The 19,394-nt window shown below is 43.8% G+C and overlaps 2 protein-coding genes across 4 annotated transcripts in view; one reads left to right on the top strand and one right to left on the bottom strand.

Moving 5' to 3' along the window:
* LOC130359987 (uncharacterized) overlaps nt 1–19,394 on the bottom strand; it is a 212,809-nt gene that overhangs the window by 44,809 nt on the left and 148,606 nt on the right. Inside the window, exon 5 of the mRNA XM_056562896.1 lies at nt 851–936. Coding sequence (XP_056418871.1) covers nt 851–936 — 86 coding nt within the window. The remainder of the gene's footprint in view (nt 1–850; nt 937–19,394) is intronic.
* The window catches only part of SLC49A3 (solute carrier family 49 member 3), a 119,364-nt gene continuing 113,891 nt past the window's right edge, over nt 13,922–19,394 (top strand). For all 3 annotated transcript variants that reach the window (XM_056518261.1, XM_056518260.1, XM_056518259.1), the window contains exon 1: nt 13,922–14,315. In XM_056518261.1, the coding sequence (XP_056374236.1) occupies nt 14,124–14,315 (192 nt within the window). In that variant the 5' untranslated portion in view covers nt 13,922–14,123. The remainder of the gene's footprint in view (nt 14,316–19,394) is intronic.

Genomic DNA, 19,394 nt, shown 5'->3' with positions numbered 1-19,394 from the left:
CTGTGTTTTATAGGATTTATTGCCAGGTGAATTGTTGAGGGGAAGGTAATTTGCCCTATTATGCCACTTGAAGTTCATACTATGTTCACATGTTGCATTTTACTGTGCTTTTTTTTTTTTTTTGCTCTGATTTTACTGTGCTATATGTTCAAATTGCTGTGAAAATGCATTTCTCAGATTTAAGGGGAGGTATCTAACTACTGTATATACGGATCCCATAGAGATAGCAGAAGCATTATGCAGATTTGGGAGGTGAGGGGTGTGTGAAAAGCCAGAAGAGAGGTGATGTCATCTAGTTCACAGAAAGAAAGCTGACCCAGGGAAGGCAAATATCTCTGATGCATTAAACACTGGGATTTTTTGTCGGTCAGATAAGTGATCACATGACCCAGTCACAGTAATGACATGCAAGGCTGCATCTGTCCTGGAATGAAACAGGTAGCATTGTGGGAGTAATGATGGTGAGTGTGCATGATATGGGCAAAAAACAACAACCTGGTGTGCTCTCTGAAACTTAAAAAAATAAATAAAAAAAGACAAAGATCTGCTAGCAAATAGACTGGTAAAGGAGGTTAAAAATATAACATACCTAGACCAATCAGATTTGGAACTATTGCAGTTGAGTAGAGGTTTTTGTGCAGGTCCCTTATCACACTTGGTTAAAATTTAACTTTTTTTGTTTTTTAACATAAGGCATGTTTAGCTATAGATGGGATTTTGTTTAGAAAGAGGAAGTTGACAAAGACAACAGTTGAGGCGCTAGCCTTGAAGATAAGGTCATGCAAATAAACTAAGGGATTTAAAAATTGCTGAAAATGTTATGCTCAGTTCAGCATGTTGTCCTACTTACCATGAATAACTAGAATAAATCCAACCTTCTGACCCTTGCATCTGAGATTGGAGTGATGAGAGAAGATGTGGAATATAGTATAAATGCTGGAAGAAATATAAACTTTTTTTTTACATATCTTCACTAAGGATTATTTTTATAACAAAGTTTAGAACATTTCATGACATTTGATTTTGGCAACTTAATAAAAATGCACTTACCTACCCTGATACCCCATAGCTGCTGTTCTGGTGGCTCCCAGTCCCCACTGCTTTTGGCTGATGTCAGCAGCATTTAGGAGTTGTTGCAATGGGAGGTTTTAAGTGATTTTGAAAGAACCTGAGCCCAATTTAAATCGCCAAGTCAATTGATAAATTGCACAAATTGACAAAAAAATCCCACCATCAATTCTACATCTAACAAAAATCTGAGATATGTGCAAAATGGAAAAGTTAAAATAAAACCTAACCTTTATTGGGTATACAGTAAAAGAAAAAAGGTGGTACATTAAAGGGGTATTCCAGGCAAAACCTTTTTTTATATATATCAACTGGCTCCGGAAAGTTTAACAGATTTGTAAAGTACTTCTATTAAAAAATCTTAATCCTTCCAATAGTTATTAGCTTCTGAAGTTTTCTGTCTAACTGCTCAATTATGCATAGATAAAAACAATGGTCAGTTGCCAACTGCATGTGTAAATGATCCAATACCTATAATAGTAGAGAATGATCATAAAGGACAGTGATGGCGAACCTTTTTGAGCCCGAGTGCCCAAACCATAATGCACACCAACTTTTTTTTCCCTCAAAGTGCCAGCACAGCAATTAAAACAGAACACTGAGGTTTAAGTTTAGAAAAAACAGCTCATACAGTTACCATAACTAATTAACATATTTTGTTTTAAAAGAAGAACACAATAGAATTTAATGATCCAAACTTGTTTTTTTTTTATAGATAGTTTTTTTTATATGATAGTTTACAGTTCCCCCACATTCAGTGCAGTATAGTTCCCCCACATTAGGTTGGCAGTATAGCTTCCCACATTAGGTGCAGTATAGTTCCCCCACATTAGGTGCAGTATAGCTCCCCACATTAGGTGCAGTATAGTTCCCCCACATTAGGTTGTAGTTCCCCCCACATTAGGTGCAGTATAGTTCCCCCACATTAGGTGCAGTATAGTTCCCCACATTAGGTGCAGTATAGTCCCCCCTTCATTAGGTTGTAGTTCCCCCCACATTAGGTGCAGTATAGTACCCCACATTAGGTGCAGTATAGTTCCCCCACATTAGGTTGTAGTTCTCCCACATTAGCTGCAGCATAGTTCCCCCACATTAGCTGCAGCATAGTTCCCCCACATTAGCTGCAGCATAGTTCCCCCACATTAGCTGCAGCATAGTTCCCCCACATTAGCTGCAGTATAGTTCCCCCACATTAGCTGCAGTATAGTTCCCCCACATTAGCTGCAGTATAGTTCCCCCACATTAGGTGCAGTATAGTTCCCCCACATTAGGTGCCGTATAGTTCCCCCACATTAGGTGCCGTATAGTTCCCCCACATTAGGTGCCGTATAGTTCCCCCACATTAGCTGCCGTATAGTTCCCCCACATTAGCTGCCGTATAGTTCCCCCACATTAGCTGCCGTATAGTTCCCCCACATTAGGTGCCGTATAGTTCCCCCACATTAGGTGCCGTATAGTTCCCCCACATTAGGTGCAGTATAGTTCCCCCACATTAGGTGCAGTATAGTTCCCCCACATTAGGTGCAGTATAGTTCCCCACATTAGGTGCATAGTCCCTCCACATTAGGTGCAGTATAGTTCCCCCACATTAGGTGCAGTATAGTTCCCCACATTAGGTGCAGTATAGTTCCCCACATTAGGTGCAGTATAGTTCCCCACATTAGGTGCAGTATAGTTCCCCCACATTAGATACAGTATAGTTCCCCCACAGACATACAGCCTTCAGCCATATACAGTGTATGGCTGGAGGCTGTATGCCTGTGTGCAGCCCCACTGCAGTGTTCCGACCACCGGGAAGGAAGGAGTGAAGATGACGTACTGGTAACTTACCATGCGTGCATGCGTCCTCCTCCTCGCTGCTCCGCTCAGCTGTTGCTATGGGCGCACGCACAGGACGTCAGTGACGTCCCTGCGTGCTCTACCTCCCTGCGTTTTTAAAGTTAACGCAGTGCCACAGAAAGGTAATCGGGGACATCCTTGTGTCCCGAAAAGATCTTTCAGGACACAGGGATGTCACTATGGCTATGTGCCCACAGAGGGGGCTCGGCGTACCACCTGTGGCACGCGTGCCATAGGTTCGCCATGACTGATATAGGACATGGGACCAGCAATATAGTAATGTATTCTGTCCCTGATCCTATGTCCTATATCTTATGTAACCCTGAGGGGCAAAGTAGAGGACGCCCCCAATGTCTGCCATTATTACGTCCTCTTCCCCTAACTGTTTGACCCCCGTGTCTCTGGTACCTGACCACTACTCTGCACAAGACCCTAATTGCTTGTAAATGCATGCAAGTGTGCAACATATAGCAAAATAAAATAAAGTGCTTGCAATATATAAGGTGCTTTAATAAGGTGCATAAAGTCTACAGAACAGAGGAACCGTAGTCACATAGGCACAAAAAATAGGGAATGGTAGGTTAGGCATTTATAGTACTAGGTACAAGACAAAAAGAAAATGAATGTGTTTCCCCACCATAGTGAATCATCATGAAGACTTCATGTTCACATGAGCAGAGAGGCAGTGGCCACTAAGTTTGCTACTACTGCTCTGTACAGTTTATGCACCTTATATATTGCAAGCACTTTATTTTTATTTTGCTATCTGTTGCACACTTGCATACATTTACAAGCAATTAGGGTCTTGTGCAGAGTAGTGGTCAGGTACAAGAGAAACAGGGGTCGCCGTTTCTAGGGCGGGTGTCCCAGCAACGTGTCAAACAGTTAGGGAAAGAGGAAGTAATAGGGCAAGACATTGGGACCTCCTCTACTTTGCCCCTCAGGGTTACATAGGATATATCAGGGACAGCATACATTACTATATTGGTAAATGATCATTCTCTACTATTATGGTACTGGATCATTTACACATGCAGTTAGCAACTGACCATTGTTTTAACCTGAGCCCACTCAAACATTTTATATGACCAAAATATCCATTTAATTCACAAATGCAAGTCACTTAAGAATTTGTAAGGAGTTATACACATTCCTAATGATGTTTTATTACATATATACAACTCAAATGGAACCAGTAACAATGCAAAACTCCTATTGTGTAATCTTTTTTTTCATAAAAAAAATTACGATATCATGACCACCACTAGAGGTCCTCATTTCAGCTTGCCATTGATCTGTCCCGATTTTGCAGCTGCTTGGCTACTGGCCATAAGGTGCACCAGTAACCAGTTTGGGAAGTCTGGGCTTTGTGCTCTGTGACACTACACAGTATAGTGAAGGCAGAAGTTCAGAGACAGCATATGATTATGTCATAGGAACAGCCCATCCATGCAAGACAATGGAAAGTCTGTAGTTTAGTTACATCTCTATATATAAAACAACGTGTGTGTGTGTATATATGTATGTATGTATGTTCCACAAAAACTTCCAAACGTCTAAAGATATTAACATGAAACTTGGCACACGTTACTTATAGGTCAACAACAAACATAGGATAGGTGATTTAACCCTTACTCACCCCCATTTGCCAGGGGCGGGGTTCATGTTTAAAGTCCCATACAAGTCGATGGAAATATATGTTACTGCATAACTTCCAAACAGCTGGAGATATTTCGATAATACTTGGTCACATGTTACTTATATGTCCACTTAAAATATAGGACAGTTAATTTAACCCTTAACTACCCCAATTGTGTGGGTCAGGGTTTTTGTTTAAAGTCCCATGCAAATCAATGGGAAATGTATGTTCCCACATAACTTCTGTACGGCTGGAGATATTTCAATACCTGGTACACATATTACGGGTCGGGATATGAGGACAGGATGGGAGATCGAGATAGGAGGTCGGGATAGGAGGACGGGATAGGAGGACGAGATATGAGGTCGGGATAGCAGGTTGGGATAGGAGGACAGGATATGAGGACGGGAAAGGAGGTCGGGATAGGGGGACGGGATTGGAGGTTGAGATAGGAGGTCGAGATATGAGGACGGGAAAGGAGGACAGGAAAGGAGGTCGGGATAGGAGGGCAGAATAGGAGGTCGAGATAGGAGGTCGAGATTGGAGGTCGAGATTGGAGGACGAGATTGGAGGACGAGATTGGAGGACGAGATTGGAGGACGAGATTGGAGGTCGGGATAGGAGGTCGAGATATGAGGACGGGAAAGGATGATCGGAAAGGAGGTCGGGATAGGAGCTCGAGATTGGAGGACGGGATAGGAGGTTGGGATAGGTCAAGATCGGAGGACGGGATAGGAGGACGGGATAGGAGGACGGGAAAGGAGGACGGGAAAGGAGGACGGGAAAGGAGGACGGGAAAGGAGGACGGGAAAGGAGGACCGGATAGGAGGACCGGATAGGAGGACGGGATAGGAGGACGGGATAGGAGGACGGGATAGGAGGACGGGATAGGAGGACGGGATAGGAGATCAGGATAGGAGATCAGGATAGGAGGTTGAGATAGGAAGACGGGATAGGAGGACGGAATAGGAAGACAGGATAGGAGGTCAGGATAGGAGGTCGGGATAGGAGGACGGGATAGGAGGACGGGATAGGAGGACGGGATAGGAGGTCAGGACCGGAGGTCGGGACCGAAGGTCGAGATAGGAGGTCGGGATAGGAGGACGGGATAGGAGGTCGGGATATAGGGTTAGGATATGACAAGAATATATGAGGACTGGATATGAGGTCAAAAGCCTCCTCCTTTGCTTATTTTCCTCCCCAACAGGGATTAGGAAGGAAAAACCGGGCAACGCCGGGTACTCAGCTAGTAGTTAGTAAGGTTGAAAAAAGACCAGAGTCCATCAAGTTCAACTTCTATCCCTAAAGAGTCCCTACTGAGTTGATCCAGAGGAAGGCAAAAAACCCTCATACTAGAGGTAAAAATTCCTTCCCGACTCCAAATATGGCAGTCAGAATAAATCCCTGGATCAACCTTCTGTCCCTATAAATCTAATATACATAACCAGCGATGTTATTATTCTCCCAAAATGCATCCAGACCCCTTTTGAACTCTTTTACAGAGTTAACCATGACCACCTCCTCCGGGAGAGAATTCAACAGTCTCACCTCTCTTACAGTAAAGAACCCACATCTGTGCGTAGACGTAGAGGATGCCCCCTTGTTATGGATACAGTCCTAGGTATAAATAGATCATGGGAGAGATCTCTGTACTGTCCCCCGATATATTTATACATAGTTATTAGGTCTCTTCTAAGCCTTCTTTTTCTAAAGTAAATAACCCTAATTCTGATTATCTTTCTGGGTACTGTAGTCCTCCCATTCCCCGTATTACTCTGGTTACCCATCTTTGAACCCTCTCCAGCTCCACTATATCTTTCTTGTACACTGGTGCCCAGTACTGTACACAGTATTCTATGTGTGGTCTGACTAGTGATTTGTACAGCGGTAGAATTATTTCCTTGTCGTGGGCATATATGCCCCTATTGATGCACCCCATGATTTTATTTGCCTTGGCAGCAGCTGTCCGACACTGGTCACTACAGCTAAATTTACTGTTAACTAAGACTCCTAAGTCCTTTTCCATGTCAGTCGTCCCAAGTGTTCTCCCATTTAATACATAATCCCAGCACAGATTTTTTCTCCCCATGTGCATTACCTTACATTTATCAGTGTTGAATAATGTTGCTCGCGAATATTCGCAATTCGAATATTATTCGCGAATATCGCATATTCGCGAATTTCGCGAATATAGCGCTATATATTCGTAATTACGAATATTCGTTTTTTTTTTTTTTTTTTTCACAGTACACATCACAGTGATCATCCCTCTCCGCTTCCAGCTTGTGTGGTGTAAAGAAGGCTGTAATACTACTGTGTGAGACTGGCGTGAGAAAATTCGCATATGCGAAAATTAGCATATGCTAATTTTCGCATATGCGAATTTCAGCATATGCTAATTTTCGCATACGCGAAAATAAAACAGGAATATAACGAATATGCGAATATTCGCGAATATATGACGAATATTCGTCCATATATTCGCGAATATTCGCGAATTCGAATATGGCCTATGCCGCTCAACACTAGTGTTGAACCTCATCTGCCACTTCCCAGCCCAAACCTCCAACCTATCCAGATCCATTTGTAACAGTGCACTGTCCTCTATTGTGTTTACCGCTTTACAGAGTTTAGTATCACCTGCAAAGATTGCTACTTTACTATTCAACCCCTCTACAAGGTCATTAATGAACATATTAAATAGAATAGAACCCAAGACTGACCCCTGTGGTACCCCACTAGTAACAGTCACCCAGTCAGAATAAGTACCATTAAAGGGGTACTCCGGCGCTTAGACATCTTATCCCCTATCCTAAGGATAGGGGATAAGAGGCCTGATCGCGGGGGTCCCGCCGCTGGGGACCCCCGTGATCTTGCACGCAGCACCCCAGTTAAAATCAGTCCCCAGAGCATGTTCGCTCTGGGTCTTATTACCGGCGACCACAGGGCCGGCGGCGTGTGACGTCACGCCTCCGCCCCCGTGTGACATCATGCTCCGCCCCCAATGCAAGCCTATGGGAGGGGGCGTGACAGCTTTGGATAGGGGATAAGATGTCTAAGTGCCGGAGTACCCCTTTAATAACCACCCTCGGTTTCCTATCACAGAGCCAGTTACTTACCCACTTACACACATTCTTCCCCAGCCCAATCATTCTCATTTTATGTACCAACCTTTTGTGTGGCACCATATCAAATGCTTTGGAAAAATCCAGATATACGACATCCAGCGATTGCCCCTGGTCCAGTCTGGAGCTCACCTCCTCATAAAAGCTGATCAGGTTAGTTTGACAGGACCGATCCCTCATAAAGCCATGCTGATATGGAGTCATACATTTATTTTTATCAAGATACTCCAAAATAGCATATCTTAGAAAACCCTCAAACAATTTACGTACAACGGAGGTTAAACTAACAGGTCTATAATTCCCGGGGTCACCTTTTGACCCCTTTTTAAATATTGGCACAACATTTGCCATGTTACATTTTTCTCTATAGCTTTTTAATGCTTCTTCACTGCTGTCCTGTTTTAGTAGTTTGAATGCTTTATTTTTGTCATTTATTGCCCCCTTAACATACTTATTCATCCAAATTGGTTTTCTTTTATTTCTGACCCTTTTATTCCCATAAGGTATATACCTCTTACATTGAGAAATTAAAATATTCTTAAAAGTCTCCCATTTAGTGTCAGTATTCTTGTTTTTGAGGACATTATCCCATTTTATATTGTTAAGGGCTTCTCTGAGTTGATCAAACTTTGCCTTCCTAAAGTTCATTGTTTTTGTGGCCCCTCGCGAGATTCCCTTATTGAAGAACAAGTTATAATGTATTATATTATGATCACTATTTCCTAGGTGTCCTTCTACTTGCACATTGGTTACACTGTCAGGTCTGTTGGTTTATATTAAGTCCAGTAGGGCGCCCCCTCTGGTAGGGCCCTGCACCATTTGGGACAGATAATTGTCTTTAGCTATAGTCACAAACCTGTTTCCTTTATGAGACTCACAGGACTCAGTCTCCCAGTTTATATCAGGATAGTTAAAGTCCCCCATTATTATCACCTCATTTTGATTTGCTGCCTCGTTTATTTGCCTCAGTAATTGATCTTTTGTCTCTTCCATTATGTTTGGTGGCTTATAGCGAACCCCTATCAGAATTTTTTTTTTATATATTTCTACCCATAATTACTCCACATTATCGTTTCCCTCCCATATATCCTCCCGTAGTGCTGCCTTCAGACTCGATTTCACATACAAACTCCTCCCCTTTTCCATTTTGTCCGATCCTTCCTGAATAGATTAAAACCCTGTATGTTGACCGCCCAGTCACAGGTATCGTCCAACCAAGTCTCTGTTATACCCACTATGTCATAATTTTCTTCCGACATCAACCACTCCAGTTCCTCTGTTTTATTGGTCAGACTTCTGGCATTAGTCAACATGCAATTCAATGGTATATGTTTTTTTTTTTTCCTATGAAGCCTATCCCTATTAACTATTCTAACTCCTCCCTCCGCTCCACCCCCAGGGTACATTAATAAGTCTCAGCTCTCTATTTACACTATTTTCCCCCTCTACGTTGTAGGTTCCCTCCCCCCAGTCCCTAGTTTAAACACTTCTCCACCCTTCTAGTCATCTTCTCCCCAAGCACAGCTGCACCCTCCCCATTGAGGTGCAGCCCGTCCCTACGGTAGAGCTGGTATCCGACAGCGAAGTTGGCACAGTTCTCCATGAACCCAAACCCCTCCTTCCTACAAAAGCTTCTGAGCCACTTGTTTACCTCCCTAATCTCCTGCTGCCTCTCTGGTGTGGCTTGTGGTACAGGTAATGTTTCAGAAGATATTACCTTGGAGGTCCTTGCCTTAAGATTGCGGCCTAAGTTCCGGAACTCATTTTCCTACCACTTACTTTGTCATTTGTGCCAATATGAACCATGACCGCTGAGTCCTCTCAAGCCCCACCCAGCAACCGATCCGCAATGTGCCGAACTCGAGTGCCAGGAAGACAACACACTGTTCGGCGATCCTGGTCTTTGTGACAGATCACCCTGTCTAGTGTTATAAACCTTATTAGAAAGTTTGTATGTGTAGGTGTATTGCAATGCTTTTTACTTTTTTCATAACCCACCGTAACCCAAACATTAAGTAAAAGAAAAAACTACATAAAAAAAAACAAAATAAAAAAATTGTAAAGAAATTAACTTATAAACATCTAGCACAAAAAGCTGAGCCAAAAAACAGCAGCTGCCAACCATATGCCCCCCCTCCAAAAAAGCTGGTCAGCGCTGCACAAGACATATGGCCCGGTCACATAGAGCCAAATAGTTGCTGGTGGAACGGACTGTAAACACCCCACTGGTGGCATGCTAGTGGCATGGACTGCAAATGCCCATCACAATGTATATAGTAGGGATCGACCGATATAGTTTTTTTTAGGGCCGATACCGATAATCGGTATAGCGCTATGGGCAAAAATCCATACCGTGGGAGAAAAAAAAACGGTATCCGGTTCATACCGGTATACCGCCCAGCACTGCTGGTGCATGTGATTGGTTGGTCAATTACAACTATCTTCGTCATGCTGGGAGGATTTCAGAAATGTGTTGAGATGGCTGATTTTAGATAACAGCAGCCATTTGGGATGATCACTGCGTGGAACAGACAGGATGTACATAGAGTACATACCGTATATACTCGAGTATAAGCCGAGTTTTTCAGCACGATTTTTCGTGCTGAAAACACCCCCCTCGGCTTACACTCGAGTGAACTCTCCACCCGCAGTGGTCTTCAACCTGCGGACCTCCAGAGGTTTCAAAACTACAACTCCCAGCAAGCCCGGGCAGCCCCTCTCACCCCCCTTTAGTTCTGTACAGTACTCACCTCCTCGGCGCTGGTCCGGTGCTGCAGGACTGTCCGGAGAGGAGGTGGTCCGGTGGGATCGTGGTTCCGGGCTGCTATCTTCACCGGGGAGGCCTCTTCTAAGCGCTTCGGGCCCGGCCCCAGAATAGTCACGTTGCCTTGACAACTATGCAGAGGTACGTTCATTGCCAACGTACTTCTGCTTCATTGTCAAGGCAACGCCTCTATTCTGGGCCCAAAGCGCGGAGAAGAGGCGCCCCCAGTGAAGATAGCAGCCCGGAACCACTATCCCACCGGACGACCTCCTCACCGGACAGTCCTGCAGCACCGGACCAGCGCCGAGCGGAGGTGAGTACAGTACAGAACTAAAGGGGGTGAGAGGGGACTGGATGATGTCGAAGGCCGCAGTGGTCTTCAACCTGCGGACCTCCGGAGGTTTCAAAACTACAACTTCCAGCAAGCCCGGACAGCCGATGGCTGCCCGGGCTTGCTGGGAGTTGTAGTTTTGAAACCTCTGGAGGTCCGCAGTTTGAAGACCACTGAGGGCGGATGATGACAAGAGGATGATGAAGGGGGGTGTGGGATGATGAAGGGGGGTGGGGATGATGACAAGGGGATGATGAAGGGGGGGTGTGGGATGATTACAAGGGGATGATGAAGGGGGGGTGGGGATGATGACAAGGGGATGATGAAGGGGGGTGGGGATGATGACAAGGGGATGATGAAGGGGGGATGTGTGGGATGATGACAAGGGGATGATGACAGGTGATGATGATGAGGGTCTGGATAATGACAGGCGATGATGATGATGAGGATGTTAATGACGGGTCTGGATGATGACAGGGGGGGGGATGATGTATTTCCCAACCTAGGCTTATACTCGAGTCAATAACTTTTCCTGCGATTTTGGGTTGAAATTAGGGGTCTCGGCTTATACTCGGGTCGGCTTATACTCGAGTATATACGGTACACGTCCATTGTCCTCTAGGCCCTTTTCCCCCAAAATTAAAACAAAAAATCAACCCTCTTTTCCCATTTTTCAAATGAAAACATGTAAACAAAAAAACACGTGAACATATTCAGTATTGCCTTTTGTGAAAATTACCAAACTATTAAAATACAATGTTAATGAAACTGCACAGTGAATGGTTTTATTGGTCCCATTACATTCCCCCAAAAAAACGTTGTAATTATGGAAGCTTTTTTAAACATACTGTTATTGTGCACATTATTAGATTACAAATATGATTGTATTTTATTCCCATTTTACAGACGTATATTAAAACTAATAAAAAAATAAATTTAAATATATATATATATATATATATATATATACACACACACATATATGTATGTATATATGTGTGTGTGTGTATATATATATATATATTTAAATTAATATTTTTTTTTATTAGTTTTAGTTTTTAATTAATTTGTTGACTGAATGAATTTTTTAAAAGTTGCAAAACATGACAAAATGATAAATTGACAAATTGGGTGTTGTTGTAATAGAATAATTTCATTTTTCTTTATTCTGTAGGCCCATACAATTAAAATGATCCCCTACTTATATAGGTTTGATTTTGTCATACTTCTGGAAAAAATCGTGCGGTTTAATTAACGATATATTTTTATAATTTGGACATATCCGCATGCGGCAATACCACATATGTTTATTTTTATTTAAAGTTTTTTTTATGGGAGAAGGGGGGTGATTAAAAATTTTATTAGGGAAAGGGTTAAATTATCTTTATTAACTTTTTTCCACTTTTTTTTTTTTTTGCAATGTTATAGCTCCCATAGGGGACTATAACACTGCACACACTGATCTTTTACATTGATCAATGGTTTCTCATAGGAAACCATTGATTGAGGATTCTTGACTGCTCATGCCTGGATCTCAGGTACTGAGCAGTCATTCGGCGATCGGACACTAGGAGGCAGGTAAGGGGTCCCTCCTCGTGTCCTACAGCTGTTCGGGATGCCGTGATTTCACTGCCACGATCCCAAACAGCCCCCTGAGCTAGCCGGGGTAATTTAGTTTCACTTTAGATGCGGCAATCAACTTTGACAGCTGCATCATAAGGGTTAATAGCATGCGGCACCGCGATCAGTGCCCCGCTACTGTTAGCCATGAGAAAGGACCTAGAACGTACAGGTACGCCCTTGGTCCTTAACAGATTAACAGGGGGAGGGTGCGCCCCCTGTTCACCAAAGTTGGCACCACAATACAATCGCGGGTCGCTGTTGGTTGCTATGGCAGCAGGAGGTCAGATGATGACCTCCTGTCTGCCTGCTACAGAAGCCTGTGAGATCCAGCCAGAGTCTGGATTGCACAGCCTGTAGTGTGTGCAGCTCATCAGGAGGTCATACTGTGCTGCAGTACAAATGTATTGAAGCATAGTATAACCTGTAAAAAGTGTAAAAAAAAAATTATAAAAGGTTCTTCAATAAAAGTATAAAGTGTAAAACAAATAAAATAAATGCCCCTTTCCCAATAAAAGCCCTGTATTATCATAAAAAAAAAAAAAAAAAACACAAATCATATACATACTAGGTATTGCCACGTCTGTAATGACGTGTACTATAAAGCTATAATGTAAATTGTCCAGCATGGTAAACGCCATAAATAAACAACAAAAAAGTGCAAAATTCGCCAATTTTGTTGAAAATAGCGGAATAAAAAAAAATATAGAGTTAGCATGTATCGCATAAATTACACCAATAAAAAAGAACAGCTTGTCCCGCAAAAAATAAGCCCCCACTCAATGGTGTCGGCAGAAAAATAAAAAAAATTACGTCTGTCGAAACATGATAACACAAAAAAGGCAAAAAAAGAATTTTGCTCAGAAAAGGAAAAAAACATTTAAAGCGATATAAAATGGGTATCGCCATAATCGTAGCGTCCCACGGAATAAATATAACATCACTTTTACCACAAAGGGAACACCATAAAAAATAAATTAAAAAAATGCCAGAAATGTTCCAGTTTTTCACAAAAAATTCAGCATGTGTCAACAAAAGTGCACCACTTATATAAAGTACGATATGTCACGAAAAAACTATCTCAAAATCGCTCCGCTCAGAAAAAAGCGTTCTAAAGTTATTACCATTTAAAGAGACATGTCAAATAAAAAAAAATAATTAAAAAAATATAAGAGCCTGGTCATTAATGTAAAAAATGAGTCTGTCCTTAAGGAGTTAAATATTACCTCATAAATACTTTTTTTTCCGGGAGTTTTGCAGAATATTTTATAGCAAAATGAGGGGTGTCCTACAAGCCCTCATAAGCTTTTGAAGGTGAATGGAAGAATTATGAGGGGATGGGTGCATATTATAAATATATATATATATATATATATATATATTTTTTTTTTCTATCTGGGTCATTAAAGGGTTAAACCACCAAGCAGCATCTAGCCATTCAAGCCCTGTGGGCACTATGGGGTTCCAGGTTACAGTAAGCTCAGGCTGTCTGTGCTGGAGCCTGAGGCGACCTCCGCCCGAGTCATGGGGCCGCTCTGTGAGAAGTTTCCTCTTCCTTGTCTGGGCTGGGGTGCTCTGGGCGGAGACACACAGACGGCTCTTCTGCATGAGGGAAGTGACTGACAGGTGGCCAAGAGTCCTGTGCCCGGTATCCTTGGCACTGCCCTCTTTTCTGGTGATACATACAGCGGTATGTGTTGTTTACGTGTGTGAGAAGTTTGTCAGTACGGGGAAGACATGGCTGAGGCGGACATTTGTGAAGAGCCTGAGCTCGATATTCCGGACGATGCCACGCTGCTACAAGTCGGTGATGCCGCCCAAAACTTCGAGAGGTGCCAGACCCTGAGGAAGCTGAGCCACATCAGGCTGTACAAGAAGAGGTGGCTAATGCTGTTCGCTGTGTGTTTGCTCAACTCCTCCAACGCCATGGTAAGTGACTAGGTCAGGCGCCCTCCCTGTACTGAACGCTTGTACACTCCTACTTATAGATAAGAATGTTGTATTACAGCTGGCGCTGTGTCTGCTCCACAAGAGGTGCTGCAGCAGCATGTGCCTCGGATTATTTCTATATCTATCTATGCGTGTGCAATTCTTTCATGAAAGGAGTCATCCCAAGATTAAACTGTATCTTCTATCCAATGTGTAGGGCAGTGTTTCCCAACCAGGGTGCCAACTACAATTCCCAGCATGCCCGGACTGTCAAAGGTTGTCTGGGCATGCTGGGAGTTGTAGTTTGACATCAGATGGAGGTACCCTGGAATAGGGGATGACTAGCTGATCAGTGGGAGTCTGACTGCTAAGACCCCCACTAATGAGAACATATGTTTCATCTGTCCATTCTTTGTATGTTACACAGCAGAATCCTGACTAAAAGCTGAAGTAGCCATAGGAGTAACGTCAGGGGTTATGGGAGTTATCCCCCCTATCTACAGCAGTTTTTTTCAGTGTGTCTTTGTCTGTTGCAAAACTACAACTCCCAGCATGCCAGGACAGCCAAAGGTTGTCCGGGCATGCTGGGAGTTGTAGTTTTTGCAACAGCTAGAGACACACTCGGAAAACACTGATCTGCAGCATAGGGGATATCTAGCTGAATGGTGGGATTCCCAGCACTAGGACACCCACGGATCTCGGGAACAAAAGTCCCATTTGTCCATGCTTTGAATGTTACACAGCAAAGTCCTGACTAAAAGATGAAGTAGCAATGACTGCATACATCAGTGGTTATAGAAGCTATCCCCCTATCAACACGATAGGGGATAACTAGATAAATGATGATGATTCCACCACTAGGACCCACACTGATCACAAGAACACAAAAAATTAGGTCATAATGCAGAAGTGGCCATAGGAGTCATGCCATAGGAGTCATGCGTACAGCAGTGGTTATAGGAGTTATCGCCCTATCTACAGGACTGGGGATCGGTGGGGATCCAACCGCATGAGAATTGTTCCCTAAATGAATGGACCTGCTTGGCCCACTCCCTATAAGACGGAAGATTACCAAGTGCTGAACTTAGCTATGTTTGGAAGTCCCATAGAGAGTGAATGGAGCAGTAACCGAATATGTATACTAGGGCTGGGCGGTATACTAGGGCTGGGCGTTTTTTTTTTTTATTAGAAAAGGGGGGTGATTCAAACTTTTAATAGGGGAGGAGTTAAATGATCGTTATTCACTTTTTTTTTGCAGTGTTATAGGTCCCATAGGGACCTATAACACTGCACACACTGATCTTCTATGCTGATCACTGGTTTCTCATAAGAAACCAGTGATCAACGATTCTGCCGCATGACTGCTCATGCCTGGATCTCAGGCACTGAGCAGTCATTCGGCGATCGGACAGCGAGCGGCTATCCCGAACAGCCCGACTGAGCTAGCCGGGAACTTTCACTTTCACTTTTTGCCGCGCGGCTCAGCTCTGAGCGCGCGGCTAAAGGGATAATAGCGCGCTGCGCGCTATTAGAAGCGGGTCCCGGCTTCACTATGACGCCGGGCCCGCCGTGATATGACGTGGGGTTACTGTGTAACCCCGCGTTATATCAGAAGAGCAGGACCAAGGACGTACCGGTACGTCCTTGGTCCTTAAGGGGTTAAAAAAATACCGTGATACACATTTGGTCATACCGCCCAGTCCTAATGTATACTGCTCATTCATTCACTTGGGACTATTGACTTACATTCTCATGATCACTGGGGGCCCTATTGGTGGGATCCCAACTGATCAAGCTAGTCATCCCATATCCCAATGCATAGCACTGAACAATATTAGTATACAATAGATTTTTATAAATAGTTATCCCAATGCATTGCACTGAACAGTATTAGTATACAATAGATTGTTATAAACAGTTATCCCAATGAATAGAACTGAACAGTATTAGACATCAATAGATTGTTATAAATAGTTATCAAACACTTACATTGATGTGATCTAAGGTGATACAAGGTGCTCAACCCCAAGTGCAGTTGTGCACCTACATTGGAGTGGAGGACCTGCACCTATGGATCACAATGTGGTTTCACAACTGTGGTTAATGTAAACAATGACATTAGCTAACCCTCAAAACTGATGTAAAATTGAGACATTAGCCAGTATATCCTTATATGAAGGACACACTTGAGCCCGCACACCACGCCAAGGTTTCTCAAATGGTGCGGGTCCTATCAACTAACCCACCTGGCCAGATAAATAAAACCAGGAACCAAATTACGGCAGCCATAGGCCAGACTTGCAGATTGCTCCTCAGTCACCTCCAGTGTGAATCTAAGCAACACATACAATGGGAGGGAGTAGACAAGCTACAAGCCCCACCCTGGTTGGTTCATTTATAGCAGGCCTCACAGGTGAAACCCTAATGCTACCCAGCAAGATAAAAGGGTGCATTAGTATTAGCCTTATAAATAGTTATCCCAATGCATAGCACTGAACAGTATTAGACATCAATAGATTGTTATAAATAGTTATCCCAATGCATAGCACTGAACAGTATTAGTATACAATATATTGTTATAAATAGTTATCCCAATGCATAGCACTGAACAGTATTAGACATCAATAGATTGTTATAAATAGTTATCCCAATGCATAGCACTGAACAGTATTAGTATACAATATATTGTTATAAATAGTTATCCCAATGCATAGCACTGAACAGTATTAGTATACAATATATTGTTATAAATAGTTATCCCAATGCATAGCACTGAACAGTATTAGTATACAATAGATTGTTATAAATAGTTATCCCAATGCATAGCACTGAACAGTATTAGTCATACAATAGATTGTTATAAATACCGTATGTGCATGTGCGTGTTATACCGTATGTCTATGTGCGTGTTATACGCCGATACACCCCCAGGAAAGGCAGGGGGAGAGAGGCTGTCGCTGCCCGCTTCTCTCCCCCTGCCTTTCCTGGGGTCTAGAGCCCTGCTGCCGGCCCTTCTCTCCCCCCGGCTATCGGCGCCGCTGCCCGTTCTGTCCCCCTGACTATCGGTGCCGGCGCCCCATTGCCAGCGCCGACAGCCAGGGGGAGAGAAGCGGCGCAGACAGCCAGGGGGAGAGAAGGGGCAGCGGCACCCATTGCCGGCGCCGCTGCCCCCCCCCATCCCCGGCGGCATAATTACCTGTTGCCGGGGTCGGGTCCGCGCTGCTTCAGGTCTCCGGCGTGCGTCCCCTGCGTCGTTGCTATGCACTGCACGGCGCGGCGCATGATGTCAGTGCGCTGTGCAGTGCATAGCAACGACGCAGGGGACGCACGCCGGAGGCCTGAAGCAGCGCAGACTCAACCTTGGCAACAGGTAATTATGCCACCGGGGATGGGGGGAGGCAACGGGGCAGCGGCGCCGGCAATGGGTGCCGCTGCCCCTTCTCTCCCCCTGGCTGTCGGCGCCGCTTCTCTCCCCCTGGTTATCGGCGCCGGCAATGGGGCGCCGGCACCGATAGTCGGGGGGACAGAACGGGCAGCGGCCCCGATAGCCAGGGGGAGAGAAGGGCCGGCAGCATGGCTCTAGACCCCAGGAAAGGCAGGGGGAGAGAAGCGGGCAGCGACGGCCTCTCTCCCCCTGCCTTTCCTGGGGGTGTATCGGGGTATACACGCGCACAGACGCACCCTCATTTTACCATGGATATTTGGGTAAAAAACTTTTTTTAACCAAATATCCTTGGTAAAATGAGGGTGCGTGTTATGGCCGGTGCGTGGTATACCCCGATAAATACGGTAGTTCGCTGTAGGGATTTTAAAAATGACGAGAAAAAAAAAGGAATACGTTTTTAAAAAGAGCGCTCCCTCAAGTTACAATATTAATTGGAGAATTAGAGAAACATAAGTAAATAACTAATACAGATTAGGCAAGTCCTTACATATAAAAGTAAGGCTGGGTTCACACCACGTTTTTGCAATACAGTTTTGTATCAGGTTTTTGATTAAAAAAAAACGGATTCCTCAAAACCTGCCTTAACTGTATCAAAACGTGTGTACAAATTTTTATCTGTATACGGTTGAAAACGGTATACGGTTTGAAAAATGATGTACGGTTGCATCCGTTTTAAAAAAACAAAAACGTATACGTTTTTAACTTTTCACTCCATTATGAATAAAGTTTTACTTGTTTGATTGAAATTCCAAGAAAAAAAACTGAGCAAGCCAAAAACCGTATGGTGAAAACCAGATGGAACCGTACGCACATGCGGTTCTGTACGGTTCCCATTGAATCCCATGTTAAAAAAAACGTATACGGTTTAATACACTTTTTCACCCGGACCAAAAACCGTGGTAGGCCATTTTTTTTTTTTTAAACCGTATGGTTTGAAAAACGGAGACAACCATATACATTATGGTGCATACGGTTTTGAATGGGAAGTCTATGGGCACGGTTTTCTGTACGGAAGTGATCTGATTGTTTGCTATGAGCAACTCAGCAACTTTTCCTCTGGACAGGATTTGATAAATCTCGTACACAAAAAAGTAAAATGGAGTTGCCTCACCTGGTGTCCATAAAAGCAGCTAACCCTGACATGGGTAAAGAGTAGTACAGAACATTTAAAGAGTACCTGTCACCAAACTAAACACTTAATATATTGTTTCTTATGTAATAATAAGACACTTTGCTATTTACTTACTGTTAAAATTCTCAACCTTTATGGGGGAGATTTATCATCGTTGCTTTGGTAAGCAAGTTCTGTAGGCATTTTTTTCTTGCTTTTGGTTTTGCTTATGTGTGACATATTTATCGTACTATCACATTTAACCGCTTAACGACGCAGGACGTATATTTACATCCTGCGCCGGCTCCTGCGATATGAAGCGGGATCGCGCTGCGATCCCGCATCATATCGCGTCGGTCCCGGCGCTCATCAACGGCCGGGACCCGCGGCTAATACTACACATCGCCGATCGCGGCGATGTGTGGTATTAACCCTTTAGAAGCGGCGGTCAAAGCTGACCGCTGCTTCTAAATCGAAACTGAAAGTGACCCAGCTGCTCAGTCGGGCTGTTCGGGACCGCCGC

Source organism: Hyla sarda, chromosome 1 (assembly GCF_029499605.1).
Source record: "Hyla sarda isolate aHylSar1 chromosome 1, aHylSar1.hap1, whole genome shotgun sequence".
Classification (NCBI taxonomy): domain Eukaryota; kingdom Metazoa; phylum Chordata; class Amphibia; order Anura; family Hylidae; genus Hyla; species Hyla sarda.
The sequence above is the reverse complement of the archived record's forward strand: the minus strand, read 5'-3'. Positions and strand labels throughout refer to the sequence as shown.